The sequence below is a fragment of the Lonchura striata genome, chromosome 27 (assembly GCF_046129695.1).
Source record: "Lonchura striata isolate bLonStr1 chromosome 27, bLonStr1.mat, whole genome shotgun sequence".
In the NCBI taxonomy this organism is placed as follows: Eukaryota; Metazoa; Chordata; class Aves; order Passeriformes; family Estrildidae; genus Lonchura; species Lonchura striata.
This window is the reverse complement of record NC_134629.1, coordinates 5,097,501-5,123,356: the sequence shown is the minus strand read 5'-3', so window position 1 is coordinate 5,123,356 and position 25,856 is coordinate 5,097,501. Positions and strand designations below refer to the sequence as shown.

The window sequence follows — 25,856 nt, the reverse complement described above, 5'->3', positions numbered from 1 at the left end:
CCCAAAACCCAGCGACACCCCCGAGGCTGCACCCCGCCCTTGGAGCACCTCAAAAGGAACACTCGGGGGGACCCCCAAACCCCAAAACCCCTGAGAGGCAGCACCGCCGGGGGGCCCCGAGTTCTACAGACCGACCCCGAGGGCTGCACCGGGGAACCCCAAAATCCTGCACTGCCCTCCAAGGGCTGCACCGGGGAACCCCAAAATCCTACAGTCCCCTCCAAGGGCTGCACCCAAGGGGACCCCAAAATCCTGCACTGCCCTCCAAGAGCTGCACCCAAAGGGACCCCAAATTCCTGCACTCTCCTGCAAGGGCTGCACCCAAGGGGGACCCCAAAATCCTACAAATGGGGACCCCAAAATCCTACAAAGGGGGACCCCAAAATCCTACAGTCCCCTCCAAAGGCTGCACCCAAAGGACCCCAAAATCCTGCACTCCCCTGCAAGGGCTGCACCCAAGAGGACCCCAAATTCCTGCACTCTCCTGCAAGAGCTGCACCCAAGGGGGACCCCAAAATCCTGCACTGCCCTCCAAGAGCTGCACCCAAGGGGACCCCAAATTCCTGCACTCTCCTGCAAGGGCTGCACCCAACTGGGACCCCAAAATCCTACAGTCCCCTCCAAAGGCTGCACCCAAGGGGACCCCAAAATCCTGCACTGCCCTCCAAGGGCTGCCCGCGGGGATCGCCCCAATCCAGGCCAGGATCCCAAATTCGAGCCGGGACCCCCCAGTCCAGGCTGGGACCCCCACTCCAGTCCGGGACCCCCAATCCAGGCGGGACCCCCAATCCAGTCCGAGACCCCCACTCCAGTCCGGGACCCCAGTCCAGTCCGGGACCCCCGATCCAGTCCGGGCCCGCCCGCTCCGGGCCGGGACCCCAAACGCGCCGCTCCGCCAAGATGGAGGCGGAGGCCCCACCCCCGCCGCTGGGCTGTGGCCCCGCCCCTCGGCCCCGCTCAGCCAATGGGACCTGGCGTTGCCGCGTGACGGCCAGCAAAAGTAACCAATAGAGAGCTGCGCGCCTGGCAGGCCGCTCGGGGATTGGCTGGGGGGCGTGGCCGCGGCGGCGGGCGGAGCTGGGCTGTGTGCGGCGCCTGCCTAGGCCCGCGGGTTCGATTCCCGCTCCCGCCGCTGCGCCGGCCGCGGAGCAGGGCCGAGCGGGAGGAAGGACCCCCCCACAAAAAAGGGGAAAGGAAAAGAAAAAAGAAAAATACAGTTTATTTCACACCACTACATCAAGTGCATCAGTCTGCCGCGGCCCCGTGTCCCCCCCGGAGCTCCCCTCCCATCGCTCCCGGCGGGGCTGGAGCCCCCCGGGCTCCGGGCAGGGGGAGGTGGGGAAGGGGCGCTGCCTCTGCTTTGGGGTTCACGCCCCCCACGCCCGGGGTGATGTCCCCAAAATCCACCCACGGGACCTCCCCAAGGTGGGGGATCACCCCCAGAAGCCCCTCACGAGGTGGGGGACCCGCAAAACCAGCGTGGGGTGACATAAATTTGGGGTCAGCCCCGGTGAGCCGTAACATCGCCTCAGTAACACAGCAAAAAGAGCAAAACCCAGAAAAATGTAACTCGCTGATTTTGGGTGGGTGTGTGACACTCGGGGGGGTCTGTCACCACCTGTGTCACAGGTGGGGAGGGGTGACACCAACACGCTCGGGTCGTGTGTGACAGGAGGGAACGGGGGACACACAGGCACAGGTGGGCACAGGTACAGGCGCGGGGGCAGAGGGACAAAAGGGTGGCCAAAGGGACAAAATCAGTGGCCAAAGTGCTGATGGCTGGAGGTCAAGGGGCTGTGACTGGTGGGACACACAGAGGGATTCCCAGTGCTCCCAGTTCAGTGCGCTGAAGGGCGCAGCGGGGGTGGGCACAGGTAGGGGCACGGGGCTGGAGGGACAAAAGGGTGGCCAAAGGGACAAAATCAGTGGCCAAAGGAACAAAATCAGTGGCCAAAGGGACAAAAATCAGTGGCCAAAGGGACAAAATCAGTGGCCAAAGGAACAAAATCAGTGGCCAAAGGGACAAAAATCAGTGGCCAAAGGGACAAAATCAGTCGCCAAAGTGCTGATGGCCGGTGGTCATGGGGGACTGTGACCGGGAACTGGGATGTTCCCAGTGCTCCCAGTTGAGAATGTGTGGAAGACATTGAATGTTGGACACAAGTACAGGGGTGCTGGACACAGGTACAGGTGTGCTGGACACAGGTATGGACATGGTGGACACACATACAGACATTGTGGACACACGTACGGACATGGTGGACACAGGTACAGGGGTGGTGGACACAGGTACAGGTGTGCTGGACACAGGTACGGACAGGGTGGACACACATACGGACATGGTGGACACAGGTACAGGGGTGGTGGAAACAGGTACAGGTGTGCTGGACACAGGTACGGACATGGTGGGCCCAGATACAGGTGTGGTGGACATGAGTATAGGTGTGGTGGACACAGGTATGGGCATGGTGGACACGAGTATAGGTGTTGTGCACACAGGCACAGGTGTGTTGTACAGAGGTACCGGGGTGCTGGACACAGGCACAGGTGTGGTGGACACTGGTACAGGTGTGGTGGACACTGGTACAGGTATGGTGGACACTGGTACAGGTGTGGTGCACACAGGTACAGCTGTGGTGGACACTGGTACAGGTGTGGTGGACACTGGTACAGGTGTTGTGCACACAGGCACAGGTGTGCTGGACACACGTACGGGCATGGTGGACACAGGTATGGACATGGTGGACACAGGTACAGGTGTGGTGCGCACAGGCAGAGGTGTGGTGGACACAGATACGGGTGTGGTGGACACTGGTACAGGTGTGGTGCACACAGGTACAGCTGTGCTGGACACTGGTACAGGTGTGGTGGACACTGGTACAGGTGTGGTGCACACAGGTACAGCTGTGGTGGACACTGGTACAGGTGTGGTGTGCACAGGCACAGGTGTGCTGGTGGAACCAGGTGTCAGGGGGACAGAACCAGGTGTCAGAGGAACAGAACCAGGTGTCACGGGAACAGAACCAGGTGTCAGCAGGACAGAACCAGGTGTCAGGGGGACAGAACCAGGTGTCAGCGGGACAGAACCAGGTGTCAGAGGAACAGAACCAGGTGTCAGGGGGACAGAACCAGGTGTCGGGGTGACAGAACCAGGTGTCAGCGGGACAGAACCAGGTGGCAGAGGAACAGAACCAGGTGGCAGAGGGACAGAACCAGGTGTCAGAGGAACAGAACCAGGTGTCACGGGAACAGAACCAGGTGGCAGAGGGACAGAACCGGTGCCCGAAGTGCCGGTGGCCGGAGGCCGGGGGCACAGGGGCGCTCCCGGCCGGGCACTGGGAGGTGCCGGGCGCGGCCGTCAGGGCACATGGAAGACGTTGAGCTTGCTGGTGTTCTTGAGCGTCTGGCGGCGGTTGCAGAACCAGACGCGCACCACCTCGCGCTCGTAGCGCAGCTCCTGCGCGATGCGCGTGATCTCGGCGCCCGTGGGCAGCGCGTTGCGCTCGAAGTGCGCGTTGAGCGCCTCCAGGGCCTGCGGCGTGAAGGACGTGCGCCGCTTGCGCTTCTTGCCCGGCTCGCCGCCCACGAACTCCAGCAGGTGCTGCTGCCCCTCGCGCTGCCGCTGCTCCGCCTCCCGCAGCCACTTCTCCAGCACCGGCTTCAGCTTCTGCGCGCTCTTGGGCGTGATGTCCAGCTTCTCGAACCTGGGGACACGGGGACAGTCAGAGGGGATGTCCAGCTTCTCGAACCTGGGGACACGGGGACAGTCAGAGGGGATGTCCAGCTTCTCGAACCTGGGGACACGGGGACACGGGGACACTCAGGGGGACACAGGGACACTCAGAGGGACACAGGGGACACTCAGGGGACACTCAGGGGACACTCAGGGGACACTCAGGGGACACTCAGGGGGGATGTCCAGCTTCTCGAACCTGGGGACACGGGGACACTCAGGGGGACACAGGGACACTCAGAGGGACACAGGGGACACTCAGGGGACACTCAGGGGACACTCAGAGGACACTCAGGGGGGATGTCCAGCTTCTCGAAACTGGGGACACATGGGGACACTGGGGACACTCAGGGGACACTCAGGGGACACTCAGGGGGAATGTCCAACTTCTCAAACCTGGGGACACAGGGACACTCAGGGCACACTCAGGGGACACAGGGGACACTCAGGGATGACACTCAGAGGACACTCAGGGAGGACACTCAAGGGGGGATGTCCAGCTTCTCGAAACTGGGGACACTGGGGACACTCAGGGGACACTCAGGGGGGACGCAGGGGGGACGCAGGGAACACTCAGGGGACACTCAGGGGGCACACAGGGGACGCTGGGGACACTCAGGGGACACTGGGCAGGGATGTCTTGGGGCTGATGTCCATCTTGTCAAACCTGCGGGGATGTGGAGGACACGGGAGACCCTCAGGGCTGGGGGACAAGGGGACAGCAGGTGGGACTGGGGGTGACACTGAGGGGGAGCCGTGCCCAGCGCCTCCAGCCCTTCCCTTGCTCAGGTTCCTCCTCGACCCCATTTCCTCCTTTGCCCATTTTCCTTTTGCTCCAGTTCCCCGTCCCTCCTCCTCTCCCCCCTTTCTCCAGCTTTCCGTTCCCCTACTTTCCTCCCATTCTCAGCTTTTCCTCCTTTCCCAGAGTTTTCCTCCTTCTCTCCGATTTCCTTCCTTCCCTCCTGTTTTCCTTCTTCTCTCCGATTTCCTTCCTTCCCTCCTGTTTTCCTCCCATTCTCCACTTCTCCCTTCCCCAAATTTTCCATCTTTTCCCCTTTCCTCCTCCTGTGCCTGCCCCTGGGCCTGTCCCTATGACTGTCCTGTCCCCTCACCTGCAGATGGCCCTGTCCCTGTCCCCCCAGGTGCCATTACCTGCAGGTGGTCCTGTCCCCAGGTGCCATTACCTGTCCCTGTCCCCCCAGGTGACATTACCTGCAGGTGGTCCTGTCCCCAGGTGCCATTACCTGTCCCTGTCCCTGTCCCCACAGCTGTCCCCAGGTGCCATTACCTGCAGGTGGCCCTGTCCCTGTCCCCAGGTGCCATTACCTGTCCCTGTCCCTGTCCCTGTCCCCAGGTGCTGTCACCTGTCCCTGTCCCTGTCCCCAGGTGCCATTACCTGTCCCTGTCCCTGTCCCCAGGTGCCATTACCTGTCCCTGTCCCTGTCCCTGTCCCTGTCCCTGTCCCTGTCCCCAGGTGCCATTACCTGCAGGTGCCCCTGTCTCTCCCTGTCCCCAGGTGCCATTACCTGTCCCTGTCCCCAGGTGCCATTACCTGTCCCTGTCCCTGTCCCCAGGTGCCATTACCTGCAGGTGGCCCTGTCTCTCCCTGTCCCCAGGTGCCATTACCTGTCCCTGTCCCCAGGTGCCATTACCTGTCCCTGTCCCTGTCCCTGTCCCTGTCCCCAGGTGCCATTACCTGTCCCTGTCCCCAGGTGCCATTACCTGCAGATGGCCGACTGGCTGTAGGCAGGGCCCTCGGTGGCCGTCAGGGCCTGCCCCACCTGGGTCTGGGTCAGCCCCAGCGAGAGGCGCCGCAGTTTGAAGTTCTTGGCGAATTCCCGGATTTCCTCCAGGTTGATCCCGTCCTCCTCCGTGCTGGGCGGGGCGGGGGGCTCTGGGGAGCACGGGGGGCTGTGAGCCCCGGGCCCAGGGACCCCCGAGCCCCCCGAGCCCGCTGTGCCCGGGGACCCCCGAGCCTGCTGTGCCCGGGGACCCCCGAGTCTAGAGCCCCCCGAGCCCCCCGAGCCCGCTGTGCCCGCTGTGCCCAGGGACCCCCGAGCCCGCTGTGCCCGCTGTGCCCAGGGACCCCCGAGCCCACCGTGCCCAGGGACCCCCGAGCCCACCGTGCCCGGGGACCCCCGAGCCCGCTGTGCCCGCTGTGCCCGGGGACCCCCGAGTCCAGAGCCCCCCGAGCCCCCCGAGCCCGCCGTGCCCAGGGACCCCCGAGCCCGCTGTGCCCGGGGACCCCAGCCCCTGTTATCCCTTTTCCCGAGGACCCCAGGCACAGCGTTCCCTCTTCCCAGGGACCCCGGACCCCACTATCCCCCATTTCTTATCTCATCCCACACTTTGTTATTTCTCTTCCCAGGGACCCCGGACCCCACTATCCCCCAGTCCTTATCTCATCCCACACTTTGTTATTTCTCTTCCCAGGGATCCCAGAGCCCATTATCCCTTTTCCCCACCGTCCCCCTTATCTCTTATCTTCCCACTATTCCTCTGCTCTGGATCCCAGACCCCATTATCCCCCATTTCTTATCTCTTCCCACACTTTGTTATTTCTCTTCCCAGGGATCCCAGACTCTGATCTCTCTCTTCCCAACACTTTGCAGACCCCGTTATTAGCAGGGGACCCCAGTCCCTGTTATCCCTCTTCCCAGGGACCCCGGACCCCACTATCCCCCTTCCCACCCGATCCCGGCTCCCGCCGTGCCCCTTCCCGGGGACCCCCGACCCCTCCGTGCCCCCACGGCCCCCAGCCCGTCCCAGTGCTCCCAGTGACTCACTGGCCACCAGCTGGCTCACGGTGGGGGGCTCGGGGCAGCTGATGGGCACCGGCGACGGCGACACCTTGGCCACGGCCGGGGGGCTCGACCCCAGCCCGGCGGGGGCCGGCTGGATGGGCTGGACCTGGGGGGACCGGGGGGGACGGGGGTGACCGAGGGGACCGGGGGGAACGGGGGGACCGGGGGGACCGGGGGGAACCGGGGGGACCGGGGGGAACGGGGGGGTACGGGGGGGACCGGGGGGGACCTAGGGGGGACCGGGGGGAACTTTGGTGATCTGCGGTGACCTGGGGGGGACCCGGGGGTGACCTGGGGGGACCCTGGGGTGACCTGGGGTGACCCGGGGATGACCCGGGGGGACCCGGGGATGACCCGGGGGTACCCGGGGGGGACCCGGGGATGACCCGGGGGACCCTGGGGTGACCTGGGGGGGACCGGGGATGACCCGGGGGACCCGGGGGGACCAGCAGCTCTGCTCGCCGTGGGACACGTCCCACTGGGAGAGCTGGTGGCACCAGGAGGGGAACGGGGTGACCACGGAGCGCTGGGGCAGGAGGGGGCGCGGCCTGGGGGTGCTCCTGGAGCCCCAGGACCCAAAGGTCCTCCTGTGTCCCCACAGCCGGGTCCCCAGGGTGCTCACGGGCTCCCAAACCCACCTGTCAGGGTCCCAAAGCCACATGGCCGGAGCCCAAAGGTGCTCACGGGTTCCCAAAGCCGGGCCCCAGGAGTGTCCCCCAAAAAACACCATGGCCGGGTCCCAGAGGGGCTGACACCCCAAAAACACCATGGCCGGGTCCCAGAGGGGCTGACATCCCCCCAAAATGCCATGGCCGGGTCCCAGAGGGGCTGACACCCCAAAAACACCATGGCCGGGTCCCAGAGGGGCTGACATCCCCCAAAAAACACCATGGCCGGGTCCCAGAGGGGCTGACACCCCAAAAACACCATGGCCGGGTCCCAGGAATGGTCACGGTGTCCCAAAGCCTCCTGGCCACATCCCAAAGGCGCTCCTGCCTCCCCCAGGGTCGTGGGGCTGGGTCCCAAAGGCACTGGGGGGTCCCAAAGGCACAGGGGGGGGTCCCCAAGGCACAGGGGGGGTCCCCAAGGCACGGGGGGGTCCCAAAGGCACTGGGGGGGGTCCCCAAGGCACTGGGGGGGTCCCAAAGGCACTGGGGGGTCCCAAAGGCACGGGGGGTCCCAAAGTCCCTCAGCTGGGGACGCTGCCACCCTTTGGCCACACTGTCACTGTCCCCCAGCCGTGACCCACCTGGCTGGTGGGGGGGGGCTTGGGGGGCTCAGGGGGTCTCGGGGGGTCTCAGAGTGACTCGGGGGTCTCGGGGTGACTCGAGGGGCTCAGAGATCTCGGGAGGGCTCAGGGGGTCTCGGGGTGACTCGGGGGGGTTCAGGGTGACCCGGGGGGATCTCAGGGGATCTCAGGGGGTCTCGGGGTGACCCGGGGGGATCTCAGGGGATCTCAGGGGGTCTCGGGGTGACTCGGGGGGTTCAGGCTGACTCGGGGGGTCTCAGGGGGTCTCAGGCTGACCCGGGGGGGTTCAGGGTGACCCGGGGGGTTCAGGGTGACCCGGGGGGGTTCAGGCTGACTCGGGGGGGTCTCAGGGGGTCTCGGGGTGACTCGGGGGGTTCAGGGTGACCCGGGGGGGTCTCAGGGGGTCTCGGGGTGACCCGGGGGGGTTCAGGTGACCCGGGGGGGTTCAGGCTGACCCGGGGGGGTTCAGGTGACCCGGGGGGGTTCAGGCTGACCCGGGGGGTCTCGGGGTGACCCGGGGGGGTTCAGGTGACCCGGGGGGGTTCAGGCTGACCCGGGGGGTCTCGGGGTGACCCGGGGGGGTTCAGGTGACCCGGGGGGGTCTCGGGGTGCGGCCTCACCTCGCTCTTGACCGGGGGCTCTGCGGGCCCGTTCTTCTTGCCGGGGGGCCCGGCGGGCAGCGCGGCGCCGGTGGCCAGCGCGGCGATGAGCTGGCCCTGCGCGTTCAGCAGCAGCTGCGGTGCCACCGCCGTCACCTGTGCCACCTGCAGGCTGGGCGCGGGCGGCGCCAGCACCCAGGGCAGGGTCCCGATCACCTGCGGGGACACAGCGCTGGGGCCGCGGCACCGGGGGGCGGCGGGACCCTCCCCGGGCCGGAACGCGCGGCGGGCGCGGCACCCCCGGTACCTGGCCCTGCACCCCCGGTACCTGGCCCTGCACCCCCGGTACCTGGCCCCGGGCACCCCCGCCCCCGGTACCTGGCCCCGGGCACCCCGGTACCTGGCCCTGGGCGCCCCCGGTACCTGGCCCCGGGCACCCCCGGTACCTGGCCCCGGGCACCCCCGCCCCCGGTACCTGGCCCTGCACCCCGGTACCTGGCCCTGCACCCCCGGTACCTGGCCCCGGGCGCCGCTCGGGAGCCGGCCCGGGATGCCCGGGACGCTGGGGAGGCGGCGGCGATCCCGGGAGCTGCGGCTGCGCCCCCAGAGCCGCCGTGAGCTGCGGGACGGAAACGGGGCAGCGGGGGGAGCCCCTGGGAGCGTCCCCTCCCGGGCCCTGGGGCCTGGGGGTCCCGAAATCCCTAAATCCATACATCCATACATCCATACATCCATACATCCATAAATCCATACATCCATACATCCATAAATCCCTACATCCATACATCCATACATCCATACATCCCTACATCCATACATCCATACATCCATACATCCATACATCCATACATCCATACATCCATAAATCCATACATCCATACATCCATACATCCATACATCCATAAATCCCTACATCCCTACATCCATACATCCATACATCCCTACATCCATACATCCATACATCCATACATCCATAAATCCATAAATCCATAAATCCCTAAATACATAAATCCATAAATTCCTACATCCATACATCCATACATCCCTACATCCATACATCCATACATCCATACATCCATACATCCATAAATCCATACATCCCTACATCCATACATCCCTACATCCATAAATCCATAAATCCATAAATCCCTAAATACATAAATCCATAAATTCCTACATCCATACATCCATAAATCCATACATCCATACATCCATAAATCCATACATCCATACATCCATACATCCATACATCCCTACATCCATACATCCATACATCCATACATCCATAAATCCATAAATCCATAAATCCATACATCCATACATCCATACATCCATACATCCATACATCCATAAATCCCTACATCCATACATCCATACATCCATAAATCCCTAAATCCCTAAATCCCTAAATCCCTAAATCCATACATCCATAAATCCATAAATCCATACATCCATACATCCATAAATCCATACATCCCTACATCCATACATCCCTACATCCATACATCCATAAATCCCTAAATCCCTACATCCATACATCCCTAAATCCATACATCCATACATCCATACATCCATAAATCCATAAATCCATAAATCCATAAATCCATACATCCATACATCCCTAAATCCCTAAATCCCTAAATCCCTAAATCCATACATCCATACATCCATAAATCCATACATCCATACATCCATACATCCATAAATCCATACATCCCTACATCCATACATCCATAAATCCTTACATCCATACATCCATACATCCATAAATCCCTACATCCATACATCCATAAATCCATAAATCCATACATCCACACATCCATAAATCCATACATCCATAAATCCATAAATCCATACATCCATAAATCCATAAATCCATACATCCATACATCCATAAATCCATCCGCTGGGAGCTGCCCGAAGCACAGCTGCAGCTTCTTGGGATGGGGAAACTGAGGCAGGGATTGAGTTCAGGGAAACTGAGGCTCGGATCCTGCACGGGGAAACTGAGGCAGGGATTGAGTTCAGGGAAACTGAGGCAGGGATCCTGCACGGGGAAACTGAGGCAGGGATCCCACCTGGGAAATGGACTGGGATCTCATCCTGGGAAACTGAGGCAGGGATCCCCTCCAGGGACACTGAGGTCACAGTCTCCCGTGTGGAAACTGAGTGGGATTCTGCCTGGGGAAACTGAGGCCGGGACTCCCACTTGGGGAAACTGAGGCAGGGAATCTCCACTGGGGAAACTGAGGCCGGGAATCCCGCTTGGGGAAACTGAGGCCGGGAATCTCCATTGGGGAAACTGAGGCCGGGAATCTCCATTGGGGAAACTGAGGCAGGGAATCTCCACTGGGGAAACTGAGGCAGGGAATCCCGCTTGGGGAAACTGAGGCCGGGAATCTCCATTGGGGAAACTGAGGCCGGGAATTTCCATTGGGAAACAGGCCTGGAATCCCACTTGGGGAAACTGAGGCAGGGAATCTCCACTGGGGAAACTGAGGCAGGGAATCCCGCTTGGGGAAACTGAGGCCGGGAATCTCCATTGGGGAAACTGAGGCCGGGAATCTCCATTGGGGAAACTGAGGCAGGGAATCTCCACTGGGGAAACTGAGGCAGGGAATCCCGCTTGGGGAAACTGAGGCCGGGAATCTCCATTGGGGAAACTGAGGCCGGGAATCTCCTTACGCACACCTGCACAGCTTCACCTTACACACACTTGTACCAATACACCTTACACGCACAGATACACCTTACACGCACAGATACACCTTACACGCACAGATACACCTTACACCTGTACAGATACACCTTTGGGGGAAACTGAGGCGGGGACGCGGCCCGGGAAGCCCCGGGGCTCCCCGCGGCCCCGCTCTGGGCCGGGATCGGTGCTTACTATGCCGGGGTTAAAGGCCAGGCCGGTGATCTGGGGCTGCACGGTGACCGGGGGCTCCTTTGGGGGGGTGGGCGCCGGCGGGGGCTGGGCCAGCAGCGGCGGCGGCCCCGGGGGCGGCGGGACCGGCGGGACGGCGGGGCTGAGCACGGCGGCGGCTGCGGAGAGACGGAGACACCGTGAGCGGGCGGCACCGGGGGCGCTCCGCGACCCCCGCCCGACGGGACCCCCGCCCGACGGGACCCCCGCCCGAGGGACCCCCGCCCGACGGGACCCCCGCCCGACGGGACCCCCGCCCGCGGGGCCGGGGCCGCGGCAGCGCAGAGCGGGGGGCGCCGGGGCGCCCCGAACCCCCCCGGCACCCCCGGCACCCCCTGAGAGCCCCCCGGGCTGGGCTCCATCCCCCCGCCCCACCTGCAGGGCTCCCCCTCGGGGGAGCACACCTGGAGCCCAAATCTGCACCTGGAGCCCAAATCTGCACCTGGAGCCAAAATCTGCACCTGGAGCCTGAATCTGCACCTGGAGCTGCACCTGGAGCCCAAAATTGCACCTGGAGCTGCACCTGGAGCCCGAATCTGCACCTGGAGCCTGAATCTGCACCTGGAGCCTGAATCTGCACCTGAATCTGCACCTGGAGCCTGAATCTGCACCTGGAGCTGCACCTGGAGCCCAAATCTGCACCTGGAGCCCCAAATCTGCACCTGGAGCTGCACCTGGAGCCCAAATCTGCACCTGGAGCCCAAATCTGCACCTGGAGCCCCAAATCTGCACCTGGAGCTGCACCTGGAGCCCAAATCTGCACCTGGAACCCCAAATCTGCACCTGGAGCTGCACCTGGAGCCAAAATCTGCACCTGGAGCCCAAATCTGCACCTGGAGCTGCACCTGAACCCCAAATCTGCACCTGGAGCCCGAATCTGCACCTGGAGCTGCACCTGGAGCCCAAATCTGCACCTGGAGCCCCAGTTCTGCACCTGAGGCCCCAATTCTGCACCTGCAGCCCCAAGTCTGCACCTTTCATACTTCAATTGCCCAAATTCACACCTAGTTCAAACCCTGCAGGTGAACACATCCTGGACTGGGGCTGAGCTGGGGGAGGATGAGTTAAGGAGGGGACAACGAGAGCATCAAGGTCACCTCTGTCGGCCAGGCACCACACCTGGAGCTCCAAATTTTGCATCTTTTGGTGTCAAATCTCCCGAATTCTATTTCAGAACCCTCCTGCAGCAGGTGCTGCACCTGCAATCCTAAATCTACACCTTTTGTACTGAAACCCCTCACCTTGAAGCCCATGGATGGGACAGGCTGGATTTGGGCTGGATTTGGGCTGGATTTGGGCTGAGCTGGGGAGGGGGCAAAGGGAGCTCCAACCTCCACAGTTTCAGCCAGGTGCCACACCTGGAACCTCAAATCTTCACCTTTTATGCTCAAATGCCCCAAGTTCAAGCCCATTTCAGAGCCCTCCTGCAGCCCCAGATCTACAGCGGGTGCCACATCTGGAGCCCCAAATCTACAGCGGGTGCCACATCTGGAGCCTCTAATGTACACCAGGTGCCACACCTGGAGCCTAAATCCACAGCAGGTGCCACACCTGGAGCCTAAATCCACACCTTTGTTACTCCGATTACCCAACTAAAATGCATTTCAGATCTCAGGTGGGTGGGACTGGCTGGATCTGGGATCCTCGGAGTGGGCAAAGGGAACTCCAACCTCCCCTGCTGCAGCCAGGTGCCACACCTGCAGCCCCAAAACTACATCAGGAGCCACACCTGGAGCCCCAAAACTACATCAGGTGCCACATCTGGAGCCCCAAATCTGCACCAGGTGCCACACCTGCAGCCCCAAAACTACATCAGGTGTCACACCTGCAGCTCCAAATCTGCACCAGGTGCCACATCTGGAGCCCAAATCTGCACCAGGTGCCACACCTGCAGCCCCAAAACTACATCAGGTGTCACACCTGCAGCCCCAAAACTACATCAGGTGTCACACCTGCAGCCCCAAATCTACACCAGATGCCACATATGGAGCCCAAATCTGCACCTGGTGCCACACATGGAGCCCAAACCTACACCAGATGCCACATCTGGAGCCCCAAATCTACCTGGACCTCACCTGTTGCAAGCACGTGCCACACCTGGAGCCCCAAACCTACACCTGGGGCCACACCTGGAGCCCCAAATCTACACCAGGTGCCACATCTGGAGCCCCAAATGCACAAGAGGTGCCACACCTGGAGCCCCAAATCTCCACCTGGGGCCACACCTGGAGCCTCAAATCTGCACCTGGTGCCACATATGGAGCCCAAATCTGCACCTGGTGCCACATCTGGAGTCTCAAATCTACCTGGACCCCACCTATTGCAAGCACGTGCCACACCTGGAGCCCCAAATCCGCACCTGGGGCCACATCTGGAGCCCCAAATCTGCACCTGGTTCCACACATGGAGCCCAAATCTGCACCAGGTGCCACATCTGGAGCCCCAAATGCACAACAGGTGCCACATATGGAGCCCCAAATCTGCACCTGGGGCCACACCTGGAGCCCCAAATCTACACCTGGGGCCACATCTGGAGCCTCAAATCTGCACCTGGTGCCACATCTGGAGCCTCAAATCTGCACCAGGGGCCACATCTGGAGCCTCAAATCTGCACCTGGTGCCACATCTGGAGCCTCAAATCTACCTGGACCCCACCTATTGCAAGCACGTGCCACACCTGGAGCCCCAAATCTGCACCTGGGGCCACACCTGGAGCCCCAAATCTACACCTTGTGCCACATCTGGAGCCCCAAATCTACACCTGGTGCCAGATCTGGAGCCCCAAATCTGCACCTGGGGTCACACTTGGAGCCCCAGTTCTACCTGGACCTCACTCGTTGCAGGCACGTGCCACACCTGGAGCCCCAAATGCACAACAGGTGCCACACCTGGAGCCCCAAATCTGCACCTGGGGCCACATCTGGAGCCCCAAATCTGCACCTGGTGCCACATCTGGAGCCCCAAATCTGCACCAGGGGCTACACCTGGAGCCCCAAATCTGCACCTGGTGCCACACCTGAAGCCCCAAATCTGCACCAGGGGCTACACCTGGAGCCCCAAATCTGCACCTGCTGCCACACCTGAAGCCCCAAATCTGCACCTGTGCTACTCCAGTGCCCCAGGCCGGAGCCCGTCGCAGCCGCTCCTGCAGCTGCAGCCCAGCTGTGCGCCTCCTCCTCGGCCGGCCCGGCCGCAGCGCGGGGCCGGGGCCGGGCCGGGGCCGGGGCCGGGCCGGGCCGGGCCGGGGCCGGGCCGGGGGCGGGGCAGGCGCCGTTACCTGCGGTTACCTGTGAGATTGGCTACGGGCGGTTTGAAAATCGCCCCCGCGGGTGCCGCCGGCGTCAGTCCCGGGAGCGCGGCGAGCGTTGCTGTGGGAATTGTCACCAGGGCCAGCGCCTGCTGGCCTGTCACCTGACCTGCAATACTGATGGGGATAAGAAGAGGTTGAGTAACTGTCCCTGCCGGAACCATTACTCCTGTCACACCTGTGGCTAAGCTTTCCTGAGCCAACACCTGCGGAGATAAATGAGATTTGAAAGAGAAACACAAATCAACGCCCTGCTCAGCATCAGGGAAACCCCCACAGGGCCCCCCCGCCCGGCCCGGGACACCCCTCTGGGGAGGGGGCAAAGGGGGAACTCCCCGTGAATCCCTCTGGGGGGGGGGAAAGGGGGAGCCCCCCTGTCTGGGGAGCCCCTGGGGGAAGGGGGATCCGGGGGACCCCTGGTGAACCTCTGGGGAGGGGGGGGGGCGGCAAAGGGGGAGCCCCCCTCAACTGTGAACCCCTCTCCGTGGGGAGATGGGGGGAGCTCTGTGAAGTGGGGGGCACTGGGGGGCTGTGGAGGTGCCTCTCTGGAGGGGACAAAGGGGGGTCCCCCCCTACTGCTGACCCCCCGCTCTGTTGGGGATGGGGGCAGAGAGGGGATCCCCTTTACCTCGGGGTCCCCCCCAACACACGACCCCTTCTCCCTAGGGAGCCAAGGGGCACCTGGGGCCTCTCTCCCCCCCCCAGGTCTGCGTGGGGGGACAAAAGGGGTCCCCCTTACCTGGCCACCCCCTCTCTGCGGACACCTCCCCCGGGGTCCCCCCTGGCCCCAGCCCCGGGCACAGTTACCTGCGGGGCGGCCTGCACGGCCAGGTGCGTCACGCCGGGCTGGCTCGGGGCGGGGCTGGACGGCACCGGGGCGGGCGAGGCGGCTTTGGCTTTACCTGCGGGAGAAACGGGTGGGCTGAGAGGGAGACCCGGGGGACACCGGGAACGATCCCGGGAGGGAGAGACCCGGGGGAACTGCCGGGAACGATCCCGGGAGGGAGAGACCCGGGGGAACTGCCGGGAACGATCCCGGGAGGGAGAGACCCGGGGGAACTGCCGGGAACGATCCCGGGAGGGAGAGACCCGGGGGAACTGCCGGGAACGATCCCGGGAGGAGAGACCCGGGGGAACTGCCGGGAACGATCCCGGGAGGGAGAGACCCGGAGGGAGCGATCCCGGGAGGGAGAGACCCGGGGGAACTGCCGGGAACGATCCCGGGGGCACGGGGAACGATCCCGGGGGGCACCGGGAACGATCCCGGGGGCACGGGGAACGATCCCGGGGGCACGGGGAACGATCCCGGGGGCACGGGGAACGATCCCGGGGTACGCAGGGAACGATCCCGGGGGCACGGGGAACGATCCCGGGGGCACGGGGAACGATCCCGGGAAGGGGGGGTCTCTCACCTGCCGCCTCCCCGCCGGACGAGCTCGGGGTGCTGGCGGGAGCGTCCTCCACACCTGGGGGGCCCCCCTGTGCCGGGGACCCCCCCGCTCCCTCCCCGGCCGTTTTGGGGTCCCCATCCACCCCCACCTCCAGCACCCGGATGGTCTCATGGCTGGACATGACAATGACCTGCAGACGGACCCCAAAATTAGCTCCAGGTGCGTCACCCCGCGGCGTGTCCCCCAGGGGCTCCCCTCCCCCGGTTTTGGGGTGCAGAGTCCACTTGGACCCCGGAGGAGCGAGGAACGGCTGGGGGAGTCCCAGCCCCCGAACACCTCAGGGCTTTGCTGTCCGCACCCCAACTCCGGGGCCGCCCCCGGCTGACACCTTGGGCAGCACCCCCAAATTCACAGCACCCCCACACGCAAAGCACGCCCTTGCCTGCAGCACCCCCAAACCTACAGCAAAGCCTCCACAGCTGCAGCACCCCCAGAACGGAACCGGCACCCCAAAACAGAGCTGGTATCCCCAAAACGGAACCGGCACCCCAAAACGGAACCGGCACCCCAAAACAGAGCTGGTATCCCCAAAACGGAACCGGCACACCAAAACGGAACCGGCACCCCAAAACGGAACCGGCACCCCCAAAACAGCCGGCACCCCAAAACGGGACCGGCACCCCAAAACAGAGCCGGCACTCCAAAACAGAGCCGGCACCCCAAAACGGAACCGGCACCCCCAAAACAGAGCCGGCACTCCAAAACAGAGCCGGCACCCCAAAACGGAACCGGCATCCCAAAACGGAACCGGCACCCCCAAAACAGAGCCGGCACTCCAAAACAGAGCTGGTATCCCCAAAACGGGACCGGCACCCCCAAAACGGAACCGGCATTCCAAAACGGAACCGGCATCCCAAAACGGAACAGGCACCCCAAAACAGAGCCGGCACCCCCAAAACAGCCGGCACCCCCAAAGGAAGCCGGCACCCCCAAACCTAAAGCACCCCAAAGCTGCAGAGCCCCGCAGCACCCCGGGGCCCGAAGGAGCCCCGCACCCGCAGGAGCGCGGCGGGGACCGGGACGAGCACGGTGAGCGGCCCCAGCCCCGCTGCCATGGCCCGGCCGGACGGGAAGGGACGGGCCGGAGGAGCGGCCCGGGCGGAGGCCCGGTCCCGGTCCCGGTCCCGGTCCCGGTCCCGCCGGACGGAGCTGCGGCCGGCCGGGTCCTGCCCCTCCCGGCGGCAGCGCAGCCCCGGCCCGGCCCGGAGCCCTGGGGCGTTCCCACTGCCGAGGGACGTCCCCGTTCCCAGGGACATCCCCATTTCCAAAGGACATCCCCATTCCCAGGGACATCCCCATTCCCAGGGACGTCCCCGTTCCCAGGGACATCCCCATTTCCAAAGGACATCCCCATTCCCAGGGACATCCCCGTTCCCAGGGACATCCCCGTTCCCAGGGACGTCCCCGTTCCCAGGGACATCCCCATTCCCAGGGAATTCCCACTCCCAAAGGACATTCCAAGGGACATTCCCACTGGCGCAGGACATCCCCATTCCCAGGGACATTTCCACTCCCGAAGGACATTCCCATTCCCACTCCCAAAGGACATCCCCATTCCCAGGGACATCCCCATTTCCAAAGGACATCCCCGTTCCCAGGGACATCCCCGTTCCCAGGGACATCCTCATTTCCAAAGGACATCCCCATTCCCAGGGACATCCTCATTTCCAAAGGACATCCCCATTTCCAAAGGACATCCCCATTCCCAGGGACATCCCCGTTCCCAGGGACATCCCCGTTCCCAGGGACATCCCCATTCCCAGGGAATTCCCACTCCCAAAGGACATTCCAAGGGACATTCCCACTGGCGCAGGACATCCCCATTCCCAGGGACATTTCCACTCCCGAAGGACATCCCCATTCCCACTCCTGAAGGAAATTCCTAAGGGACATTCCCACTCCCAAAGGACATTCCCATTCCCACTCCCAAAGGACATCCCCATTCCCACTCCTGAAGGACATCCCCATTCCCGAGGGACGTTCCCGCTGGCTCAGCCCCTCATTTGGAGCGTGGGGTCCCAGCAGAGCCCCCCAGGTGCCCCCAGACTCATTTCTGCACCTTCCCCCCGAGGACTGGGGGTGACCCCTGTGAAAAATGCAGATTATATCATTGTCTCTTCCCAAATATTGAAGTGCACGCTGTATGTGTTATGTTGGAAAGTTGTGCTGTATTAATCCCTTTTAAGCAGTGTTGTAAATAGAGTTTTTAGGCTATAGCGTAAGATTAAAATAGAAACTACGTGCGGTAAGATGCTTCTGGTAACTAGCTCAAAGAATGGAAAAGATAATCAAGAAATTCTTTGCATGGTCCTATCGGGACAGAGATAACAGCAACAGACACCGAGATCCCCAGAGAAGAATTATCGCCTCCTTATCGGGAAAGCTCAGACTCCCAGGAACCACGAAGGCTGATTTACAAGATGGGGAGCGGGAAACTAAAATTAAACAGAAACAACCTGGTGTGAAAGGAATGTTTGAATCATGTACGAAATATATGAATATCTAATAGGCTGTTGCTTTTAAGGGGTAATCCTGGCACCTGGATGTCCATAATTCTTTGCTTTTTATTGTCTCTTATTGTCCCAATTTTCATTACTATTTTCATTACTATTAAACTTCTAAATTTTTAATAGAAATTAATGGTGTTTTTCCCCCACCGGTGTTACACCAGAGGGAGTAAAAGTCCCCCCAGGAGGTTCCTGGTGCTCACCTGAGCCCAAAGGTGCATTCGAGCCCCTGAGCCCTCCTTTCCCTTCCTGCCTTCCTTCCTTCCTTCCTTCCTTCCTTCCTTCCTTCCTTCCTTCCTTCCTGCCTTCCTGCCTTCCTGCCTTCCTGCCTTCCTGCCTTCCTCCCTCCCTCCCTCCCGTTTTATGATTGGCTTTTCACAAATATTAAATTGAATGTTATATGTGTGATGTTGGAAAGTTTTGCTGTATCAATTCTCTTAAGTGGTGTGTTAAATATAATTTTAGCCTCTAACACAATGTTAAAATAGAAACTCTGCTATGTGAGATTCTTTACTAGCTCGAGAAAAGGGATGAGATAAAGAAGAAACTCCTGGCACAGAGATAACAGCACAGGACAGAGAGCTCCAGCCTCCTTATCAGAAAACACAAACATTCTTCCACCTCCTCTCGTCCTTATGGAGCCACCAGCACTCAGGGCTAGAAGTTGACAAAAACCAGAAAAGTTCCTAATTGGCAAGGAATTTATGCACCATGTATGAGATAGATGAATATGCAACAGGCTGCTGCTTTTAGGGTTATTCCTTTATTCCCAAGGCGTGGTTTAGGCAAATTAGTGCCCAAAACCATCCAGATATCCGTAATTCTTTGCTTTTTATTGTCTCATAGCGTCCTAATCCTCATTGTCCAAATTTTTATTACTCTGATTTTACTATTTTTAATAATTATTATATTGCTAATAAAATTTTAAGATTTTAAAAAACAAGTGATTGGTGATTTTTACACTCATTTTTCCTTTTCCTTTCCTTTTCCTTTTCCTTTTCCTTTTCCTTTTCCTTTTCCTTTTCCTTTTCCTTTTCCTTTTCCTTGTACATTTCCTTGTGTTATTTTTGTTTCCATATTACCATAGCCGAGAACAACCCAAACAGCTCCAAACCTCCCCCACACTGCAACCAAATTGTTCTAAACCCGTCCTACATACATCCTTACATTTTAATATATTTTTATATATTAATAGACCCAGATCATGCAGTGTCCTTTTGCTCTAATTTTTTTCCCCCTGAGAAAGCCCAGCCGGCTCCTAGAGGGTAAATGGGAACAAAACCACATGCCCAGAGGGTTAATGGGACAAAAACAAATCCCCAGAGGGTTAATGGGACAAAAACACATCCCCAGAGGGTTAATGGGACAAAAACACATCCCCAGAGGGTTAATGGGACAAAAACACATCCCCAGAGGGTTAATGGGACAAAAACACATCCCTGGAGGGTTAATGGGACAAAAACAAATCCCCAAAGGGTAAATGGGGACAAAAACAAATCCCCAGAGGGTTAATGGGACAAAAACACATCCCTGGAGGGTCCAGCAGTGCCCCTGAACCTCCTGAGATGTGGCTTTCCCCTGCAAGGCCCAGAGCAAATCCAACCCTCTCCTAAATCTGCTGAGCCAGCTGGGAAATGCAGTGGTCAGTGGTCAGTGGTCAGTGGTCAGTGGTCAGTGGTCAGTGGTCAATGGTCAGCGGTCAGTGGTCAGTGGTCAGTGGTCAGTGATCAGTGGTCAGTGGTCACTGAGGATGTAGTGGTCAGTGGTCAGTGAGGGTGCAGTGGTCAGTGGTCAGTGGTCAGTGATCAGTGGTCAATGGTCAGTGATCAGTGGTCAATGGTCAGTGGTCAGTGAGGGTGCAGTGGTCAATGGTCAGTGGTCAGTGAGGGTGCAGTGGTCAGTGGTCAGTGGTCAGTGAGGGTGCAGTGGTCAGCGGTCAGTGGTCAGAGGTCAGTGGTCAATGGTCAGCGGTCAGTGGTCAGTGGTCAGTGGTCAGTGGTCAGTGGTCAGTGGTCAATGGTCAGCGGTCAGTGGTCAGTGGTCAGTGGTCAGTGGTCAGTGGTCAGTGGTCAGTGAGGGTGCAGTGGTCAGTGAGGGTGCAGTGGTCAGCGGTCAGTGGTCAGAGGTCCCTTGGGTGCAGTGGTCAGTGGTCAGTGGTCAGCGGTCAGTGGTCAATGGTCAGCGGTCAGTGGTCAGTGGTCAGTGGTCAGTGCTGGCGTTGGGGCTCCTGGCGTTTCCCCTGGCACAAAGCCCCGCTGACCCCAGGGAGGCTCCGTGGGCAGCAGGACACCGACCCTGGGGACTGGGGGGGGCACCCGAGGGTCACTCAGTGGTCACTGGACCCTGTCCCCAGTGGTCACTGTCCCAGTGGTCACTCTCCCAGCGGTCACTCTCCCAGCGGTCACTCTCCCAGAGGTCACTGTCCCCTGTCCCAGCGGTCACTCTCCCATCTCCCTGCGGTCACTCTCCCTGCGGTCACTCTCCCTGCGGTCACTCTCCCAGCGGTCACTGTCCCCAGTGGTCACTCTCCCAGTGGTCACTCTCCCAGCGGTCACTGTCCCCAGTGGTCACTCTCCCAGTGGTCACTCTCCCATCTCCCTGCGGTCACTCTCCCAGCGGTCACTCTCCCAGAGCTGGCACGGGGCGGGCACTGCCCCGGCAGGGGGACGCCGGGGTAGGGCCGCAGGACAAAGAGGGAAATTCGGAATTCCCGGAGGGAATTTCCGGAGGAGATTTCCCGCAGCTCCTCGGGCTCGGGGGAAATTCGGAATTCCCGGAGGGAATTTCCGGAGATTTCCCGCAGCTCCTCGGGCTCGGGGGAAATTCGGAATTCCCGGAGGGAATTTCCGGAGGAGATTTCCCGCAGCTCCTCGGGCTCGGGGGAAATTCGGAATTCCCGGAGGGAATTTCCGGAGATTTCCCGCAGCTCCTCAGGCTCGGGGGGTCTCGCCCTCCCAGTTGGACCAGTTGGACCAGTTGGACCAGTCCCGGGGGGGCACTGGGTGCGCAGGGAGCGCTCCCAGGGCTCGGGGCGCTCACCCCATCAATGCCAGGGGAGAAAATGAGCTGGGAATGGAATCCACCCTCAGTGGACTTTCCAGCTTTTCAGCAACCTGGGCTGAATTTTCCCATTTTTAGGACATGATTGAGTTGTGTGGGACCAATGAGACTTTTAACTGTCCCCAAAATAGCTGCCTGTATTATCAATTTAATAATTTCAGTGTTTTTTATTGTGAGCAGCTTGTTGGGCAACTAAATATTCCTGGGGTTTTCTAAAGCAGACTATTCCACGTGCTGTCAGTTTGATTTTTTGGCTAAGTTGATTTTGTCTTTTTTTACTGGAAAGAAAGAATGGTGTGGGAAAACCTTTTATTTTTCTCGTAGGTAAAATGTACATTTATCTTATGTATGAATTTGTCTCAACTAATTCAAAATTGGGGAACTGAACCAAATCCAGCCTGGGAGTTGGCACATTAATAAGTGTTTGGAATCATCCAGTTGAAGGCATTTTTATCAGTTTTTTCCATGAGAGGCGTTAGATTTGGGATGTTTTGGCTGAATTGTTGGGAGATGTGATGAAATGACATTGCCAAAACACAAGAAAATGTCCCAGGGGCCCATCCCAGAGCAGGAGGGGGGACAGGAGCGCAGAGGGAACGGGGATCCCAAACCAGGAAATCTCTCCCAGCTGCGGCTCTGCTGGCAGAGAAAAGCAGCACTGAGAGAGAAAAGAAACAGTGGCAAGGGTTCCACTGATTGATGAATGGAAAAAGACATTTGCTTTTGCAAATAAACTTTAGCTTTGCTGATAAATGAAATTGGGCATTGAAAGACAAAAGAAATAACAGGGGAAAACCCTAAATTCCATGAGGATTAAAAATTAAGAAGGAGGGTTATACATTAGGGGGGAATCTTTGGGATCAGGCGTTCTGGGAAGTCTGAACCTCTCAAGAACCTCAGAAATGGGGAAAGAGAGAGGGGAATTAGGATAAAAAGGAGGCTGCATCCTCCAAAAATTAGAGAGACCCAGGAGAATGCCCCAAGGCCGCTCCGTTTATTCAAATACAGTAAAAGGACTCCTCTGTCTCCTTTTTGGACATGAACCTCTGGCGTTTGTGGGTTCATTTTCCTGACACACCCAACCCGTCCTGAGTGTGACAGGTGAGGAATGCAGTGATTGACTCCCACAATTAGCAGACAAATATCATGTATATATATGAAGAAGTTGTTTTTTTTTTAACTCCCTGAGTTGTTCCCAGGGGCCAGCCTGGGTTTGGGAGGTTTGGGAGGGTTGGTTTGTTACGGTGGCAACACCCGACCTCCAATCCCGATTTTAGGAAGTAAACTCCACCACTGGACAGTGAAGGAGATGATGGACACAACTCTGGCAGGACTAAAGGGTTAAAAGGCAAAACCTCCATGGTGTGGGTGAGCACACGGAGGGGAAAATCCTTTGCTCCCAGCACCAGGACATTTTCTCTATTCAGTCTGCTTTTCTATTTTTCATAAGATTTAACAAACCTTTCTACATTTATGAAAAGAGAGTGCCTGTTTCTCACACTGAACCCCTCACAAACTCTGTGCCTCCGCGTTGGAAACGATATAACTTTCCTAACAACTGTCCTAATTAATAGTTTTAATGGGATTTTCTAATTATTTTCATGAATCACCAGCAGCGCGGCCAGCACTTAGCAAGGTCTGTCAGCACCTGCTGTTTTGGGAGCCCAGCTGGGACTGGGAGCTGGGCTGAACCAACCTCGACACTTCTCAACAAACGGAGGCAGGCAGACGGAGATGGTTTTGCTGGAGTTGGGCGTGAGGAGCGCAGGATTCACAGAGCACAAGGACGCTCGGCAGAACCCAGAGAGAAAGAAGAGACACGGACGGTCCTGGAACTCTCCCTAGCTGGGACAAAGGCAATAAAGAGACTGAAAATGGGGAGGAAGCAGCAGGAGAAGAGAAATCAATAACCAAGAAACTGCTAATTAATGACAGTTCTGTAATTTATAGCCAACGGGCATGGATTTGTTTGCTAAAATGTAGAAATAGTGAAGTTTTGGAAATGTATGGTGAGTTTGGGGAGTGAATAAAGCTGCGCTGTTTTCTATGACTAAAAATGGTGTCAGAGCTTGATTTATCATACATTTTGGCAGTAGGAGAAGGTGGACTGAACCCACAGAAACCTGGAATATCTTGGAGCTGGGAAGCGTGTCTGAGGCTGGAAATGGAGGGGTGTATTTGATCTGTTAGAGGTGGGGCAGTTTTCTCCTGCTCATGGGGCAGTTTTTATTTATCTCTTCCACAACCAATCCTCCCTCCGGGAGAGCTCTGCTGTTCATGGGCCATTGATTATTAATTATCTTCTGTTCATGGGCCATTAATCATTAATTATCTTCTGTTCATGGGCCATTGATTATTAATTATCTTCTGTTCATGGGCCATTAATCATTAATTATCTTCTGTTCATGGGACATTGATTATTCATTATCTTCTGTTCATGGCCCACTGAGTGTCCCTGCATGGCTGAGAAAATTCCATCATCCCACTGGGAGCTGCTCCGCCCAGGGGAGGAGCCAAGAATTCCTACTTGGATCCAATCTGACCTGGGAACAGCACAGCAGCCTTTGCCCCCTGCATTCCCAGAGGAGCCCAGGCCCATCTCCCCCAGCCCTGGAGCTCCAAGGAAAACTCCCCCTTGTGCAGGATCCTGCTCCAGCAGAAGCACAGCTGGCACTGCAGGAGGCTGAGCCCCCCTGGGATGGGGCTGAGCCCCCCTGGGATGGGGCTGAGCCCCCTGGGATGGGGCTGAGCCCCCCTGGGATGGGGCTGAACCCCCCTGGGATGGGGCTGAGCCCCCCTGGGATGGGGCTGAGCCCCCCTGGGATGGGGCTGAACCCCCTGGGATGGGGCTGAACCCCCTGGGATGGGGCTGAGCCCCCCTGGGATGGGGCTGAGCCCCCTGGGATGGGGCTGAGCCCCCCTGGGATGGGGCTGAGCCCCCCTGGGATGGGGCTGAGCCCCCTGGGATGGGGCTGAGCCCCCCTGGGATGGGGCTGAACCCCCTGGGATGGGGCTGAGCCCCTCCCTGACCCACAGGGGCCGGGGCTGCTCTGACTCTGGCAGGGCTGGTTTGTATTACTGCATTTTAAAATTTTATTTCCTTCCCCAATAAAGAACTGTTATTCCTGCTCCCATATCTCTGCCTGACAGCCCCTCCATTTCAAATTTATAACAATTCAGAGGGAGGGGTTTACATTTTCCCTTTCAGGGGAGGCTCCTGCCTCCCTCAGCACACACCTGGCTGTTCACACTCCGACTGTCACCCAGGACATGTTGGCCCATCCCAGTGCCAGGGCTTTTCTCCAGAACACGCCGGGCTATCCCAGCCAGGGATGTCTGCAGAGCTCTCACCTGCTGGGGCTGTCCTGGGCCATTCCCATCCCCCAGGGCCTGGAACTCCAGGGAAAAGGCACAGGAAGCTCCCAGAGGGGACCTGGATCCCTCCCCAGCCAAATAATTCCACGAGGAGGAGTCTGGGCACGTCCAGATGGGTTCTGTGGGACTCTGGGGACACCAGAACCGCCCCATCCCCATCCCCAGCCAGCCCAGGCCGAGCCAAGCAGCCAAACTGGATTTATTCAGCAGAAAAAAAGGCTGGGCAGGGCACAGGAGCCCCCAAATCCTGCGATTTCTCTCCCTGCTGCTGCTGGGAGGAGACACAAATAACCCGGGAGGGAAGGGGGTGGGGAGCGGCTAATGAATGAGCCAATTAACCAGACATTTGTGATCCCAGGCTGGATGCAGGTGGGCATCCAGCTCCGGATCCTTTCCCTATCACAGATCCCGTTTTTCACACTTTTTGGGGTATTTTTTGGCATTTAATGCAATAAATAATTTATGCAGCTGGTGGTGAGGGTAGGCAGGGAGGAGCAGCCGTGGGAAATTCCTTCCCTGTCCACGGGTGATGGGGCTGGATCCAAGGGGGTGTTGGGGCTCCCAGCAGTGTCCTGGCAGGGTCTGGGACTTTATTTCACCTCAGCACGGAACAGGAGGTGCAGGGAAGGGATGGGGATGGAATCCCAGGAATCTGCCAGGTGGGAGCTGGAAGCATTGGAAGTTCTCCAGCATTGGAAGTGTCTCAGTGCTGGAGAACTTAACCCCTGGGGGATTTATTCTGGCAAACATCCCCTGCTCCGTGTCTGTCTCTAAACACTGACCTGTGCCTTGGGGGATTAAAGCCCAGGTCCAGTGTGGGAACCCAGAGCTTCCCTCTGGCA

At 59.3% G+C, this 25,856-nt stretch overlaps 1 protein-coding gene and 1 long non-coding RNA gene across 3 annotated transcripts in view; both read right to left on the bottom strand.

Annotated features, from left to right (window-relative positions):
- Nucleotides 1-3,248: 3,248 nt before the first annotated feature.
- Nucleotides 3,249-16,166, bottom strand: POU6F1 (POU class 6 homeobox 1; the record flags this gene model as incomplete). Its single annotated transcript, XM_077788559.1, is given in 10 exon segments — nucleotides 3,249-3,704; nucleotides 5,456-5,627; nucleotides 6,520-6,643; nucleotides 8,407-8,601; nucleotides 8,902-8,956; nucleotides 8,958-9,004; nucleotides 11,279-11,433; nucleotides 14,602-14,827; nucleotides 15,429-15,523; nucleotides 16,034-16,166. Coding segments are annotated over 10 exon segments (1,548 nt in total), but the record flags the coding sequence as incomplete, so codon positions are not given.
- The window catches only part of LOC110481822 (uncharacterized), a 22,692-nt gene continuing 13,002 nt past the window's right edge, over nucleotides 16,167-25,856 (bottom strand). Inside the window, exon 4 of one of the 2 annotated variants that reach the window (XR_013341210.1) lies at nucleotides 16,167-16,202. This is a non-coding gene — a long non-coding RNA (uncharacterized LOC110481822). Of the gene's footprint in view, nucleotides 16,203-23,359; nucleotides 23,485-25,856 lie in introns of those variants that run through there. The other variant, XR_013341209.1, reaches the window with a different exon arrangement.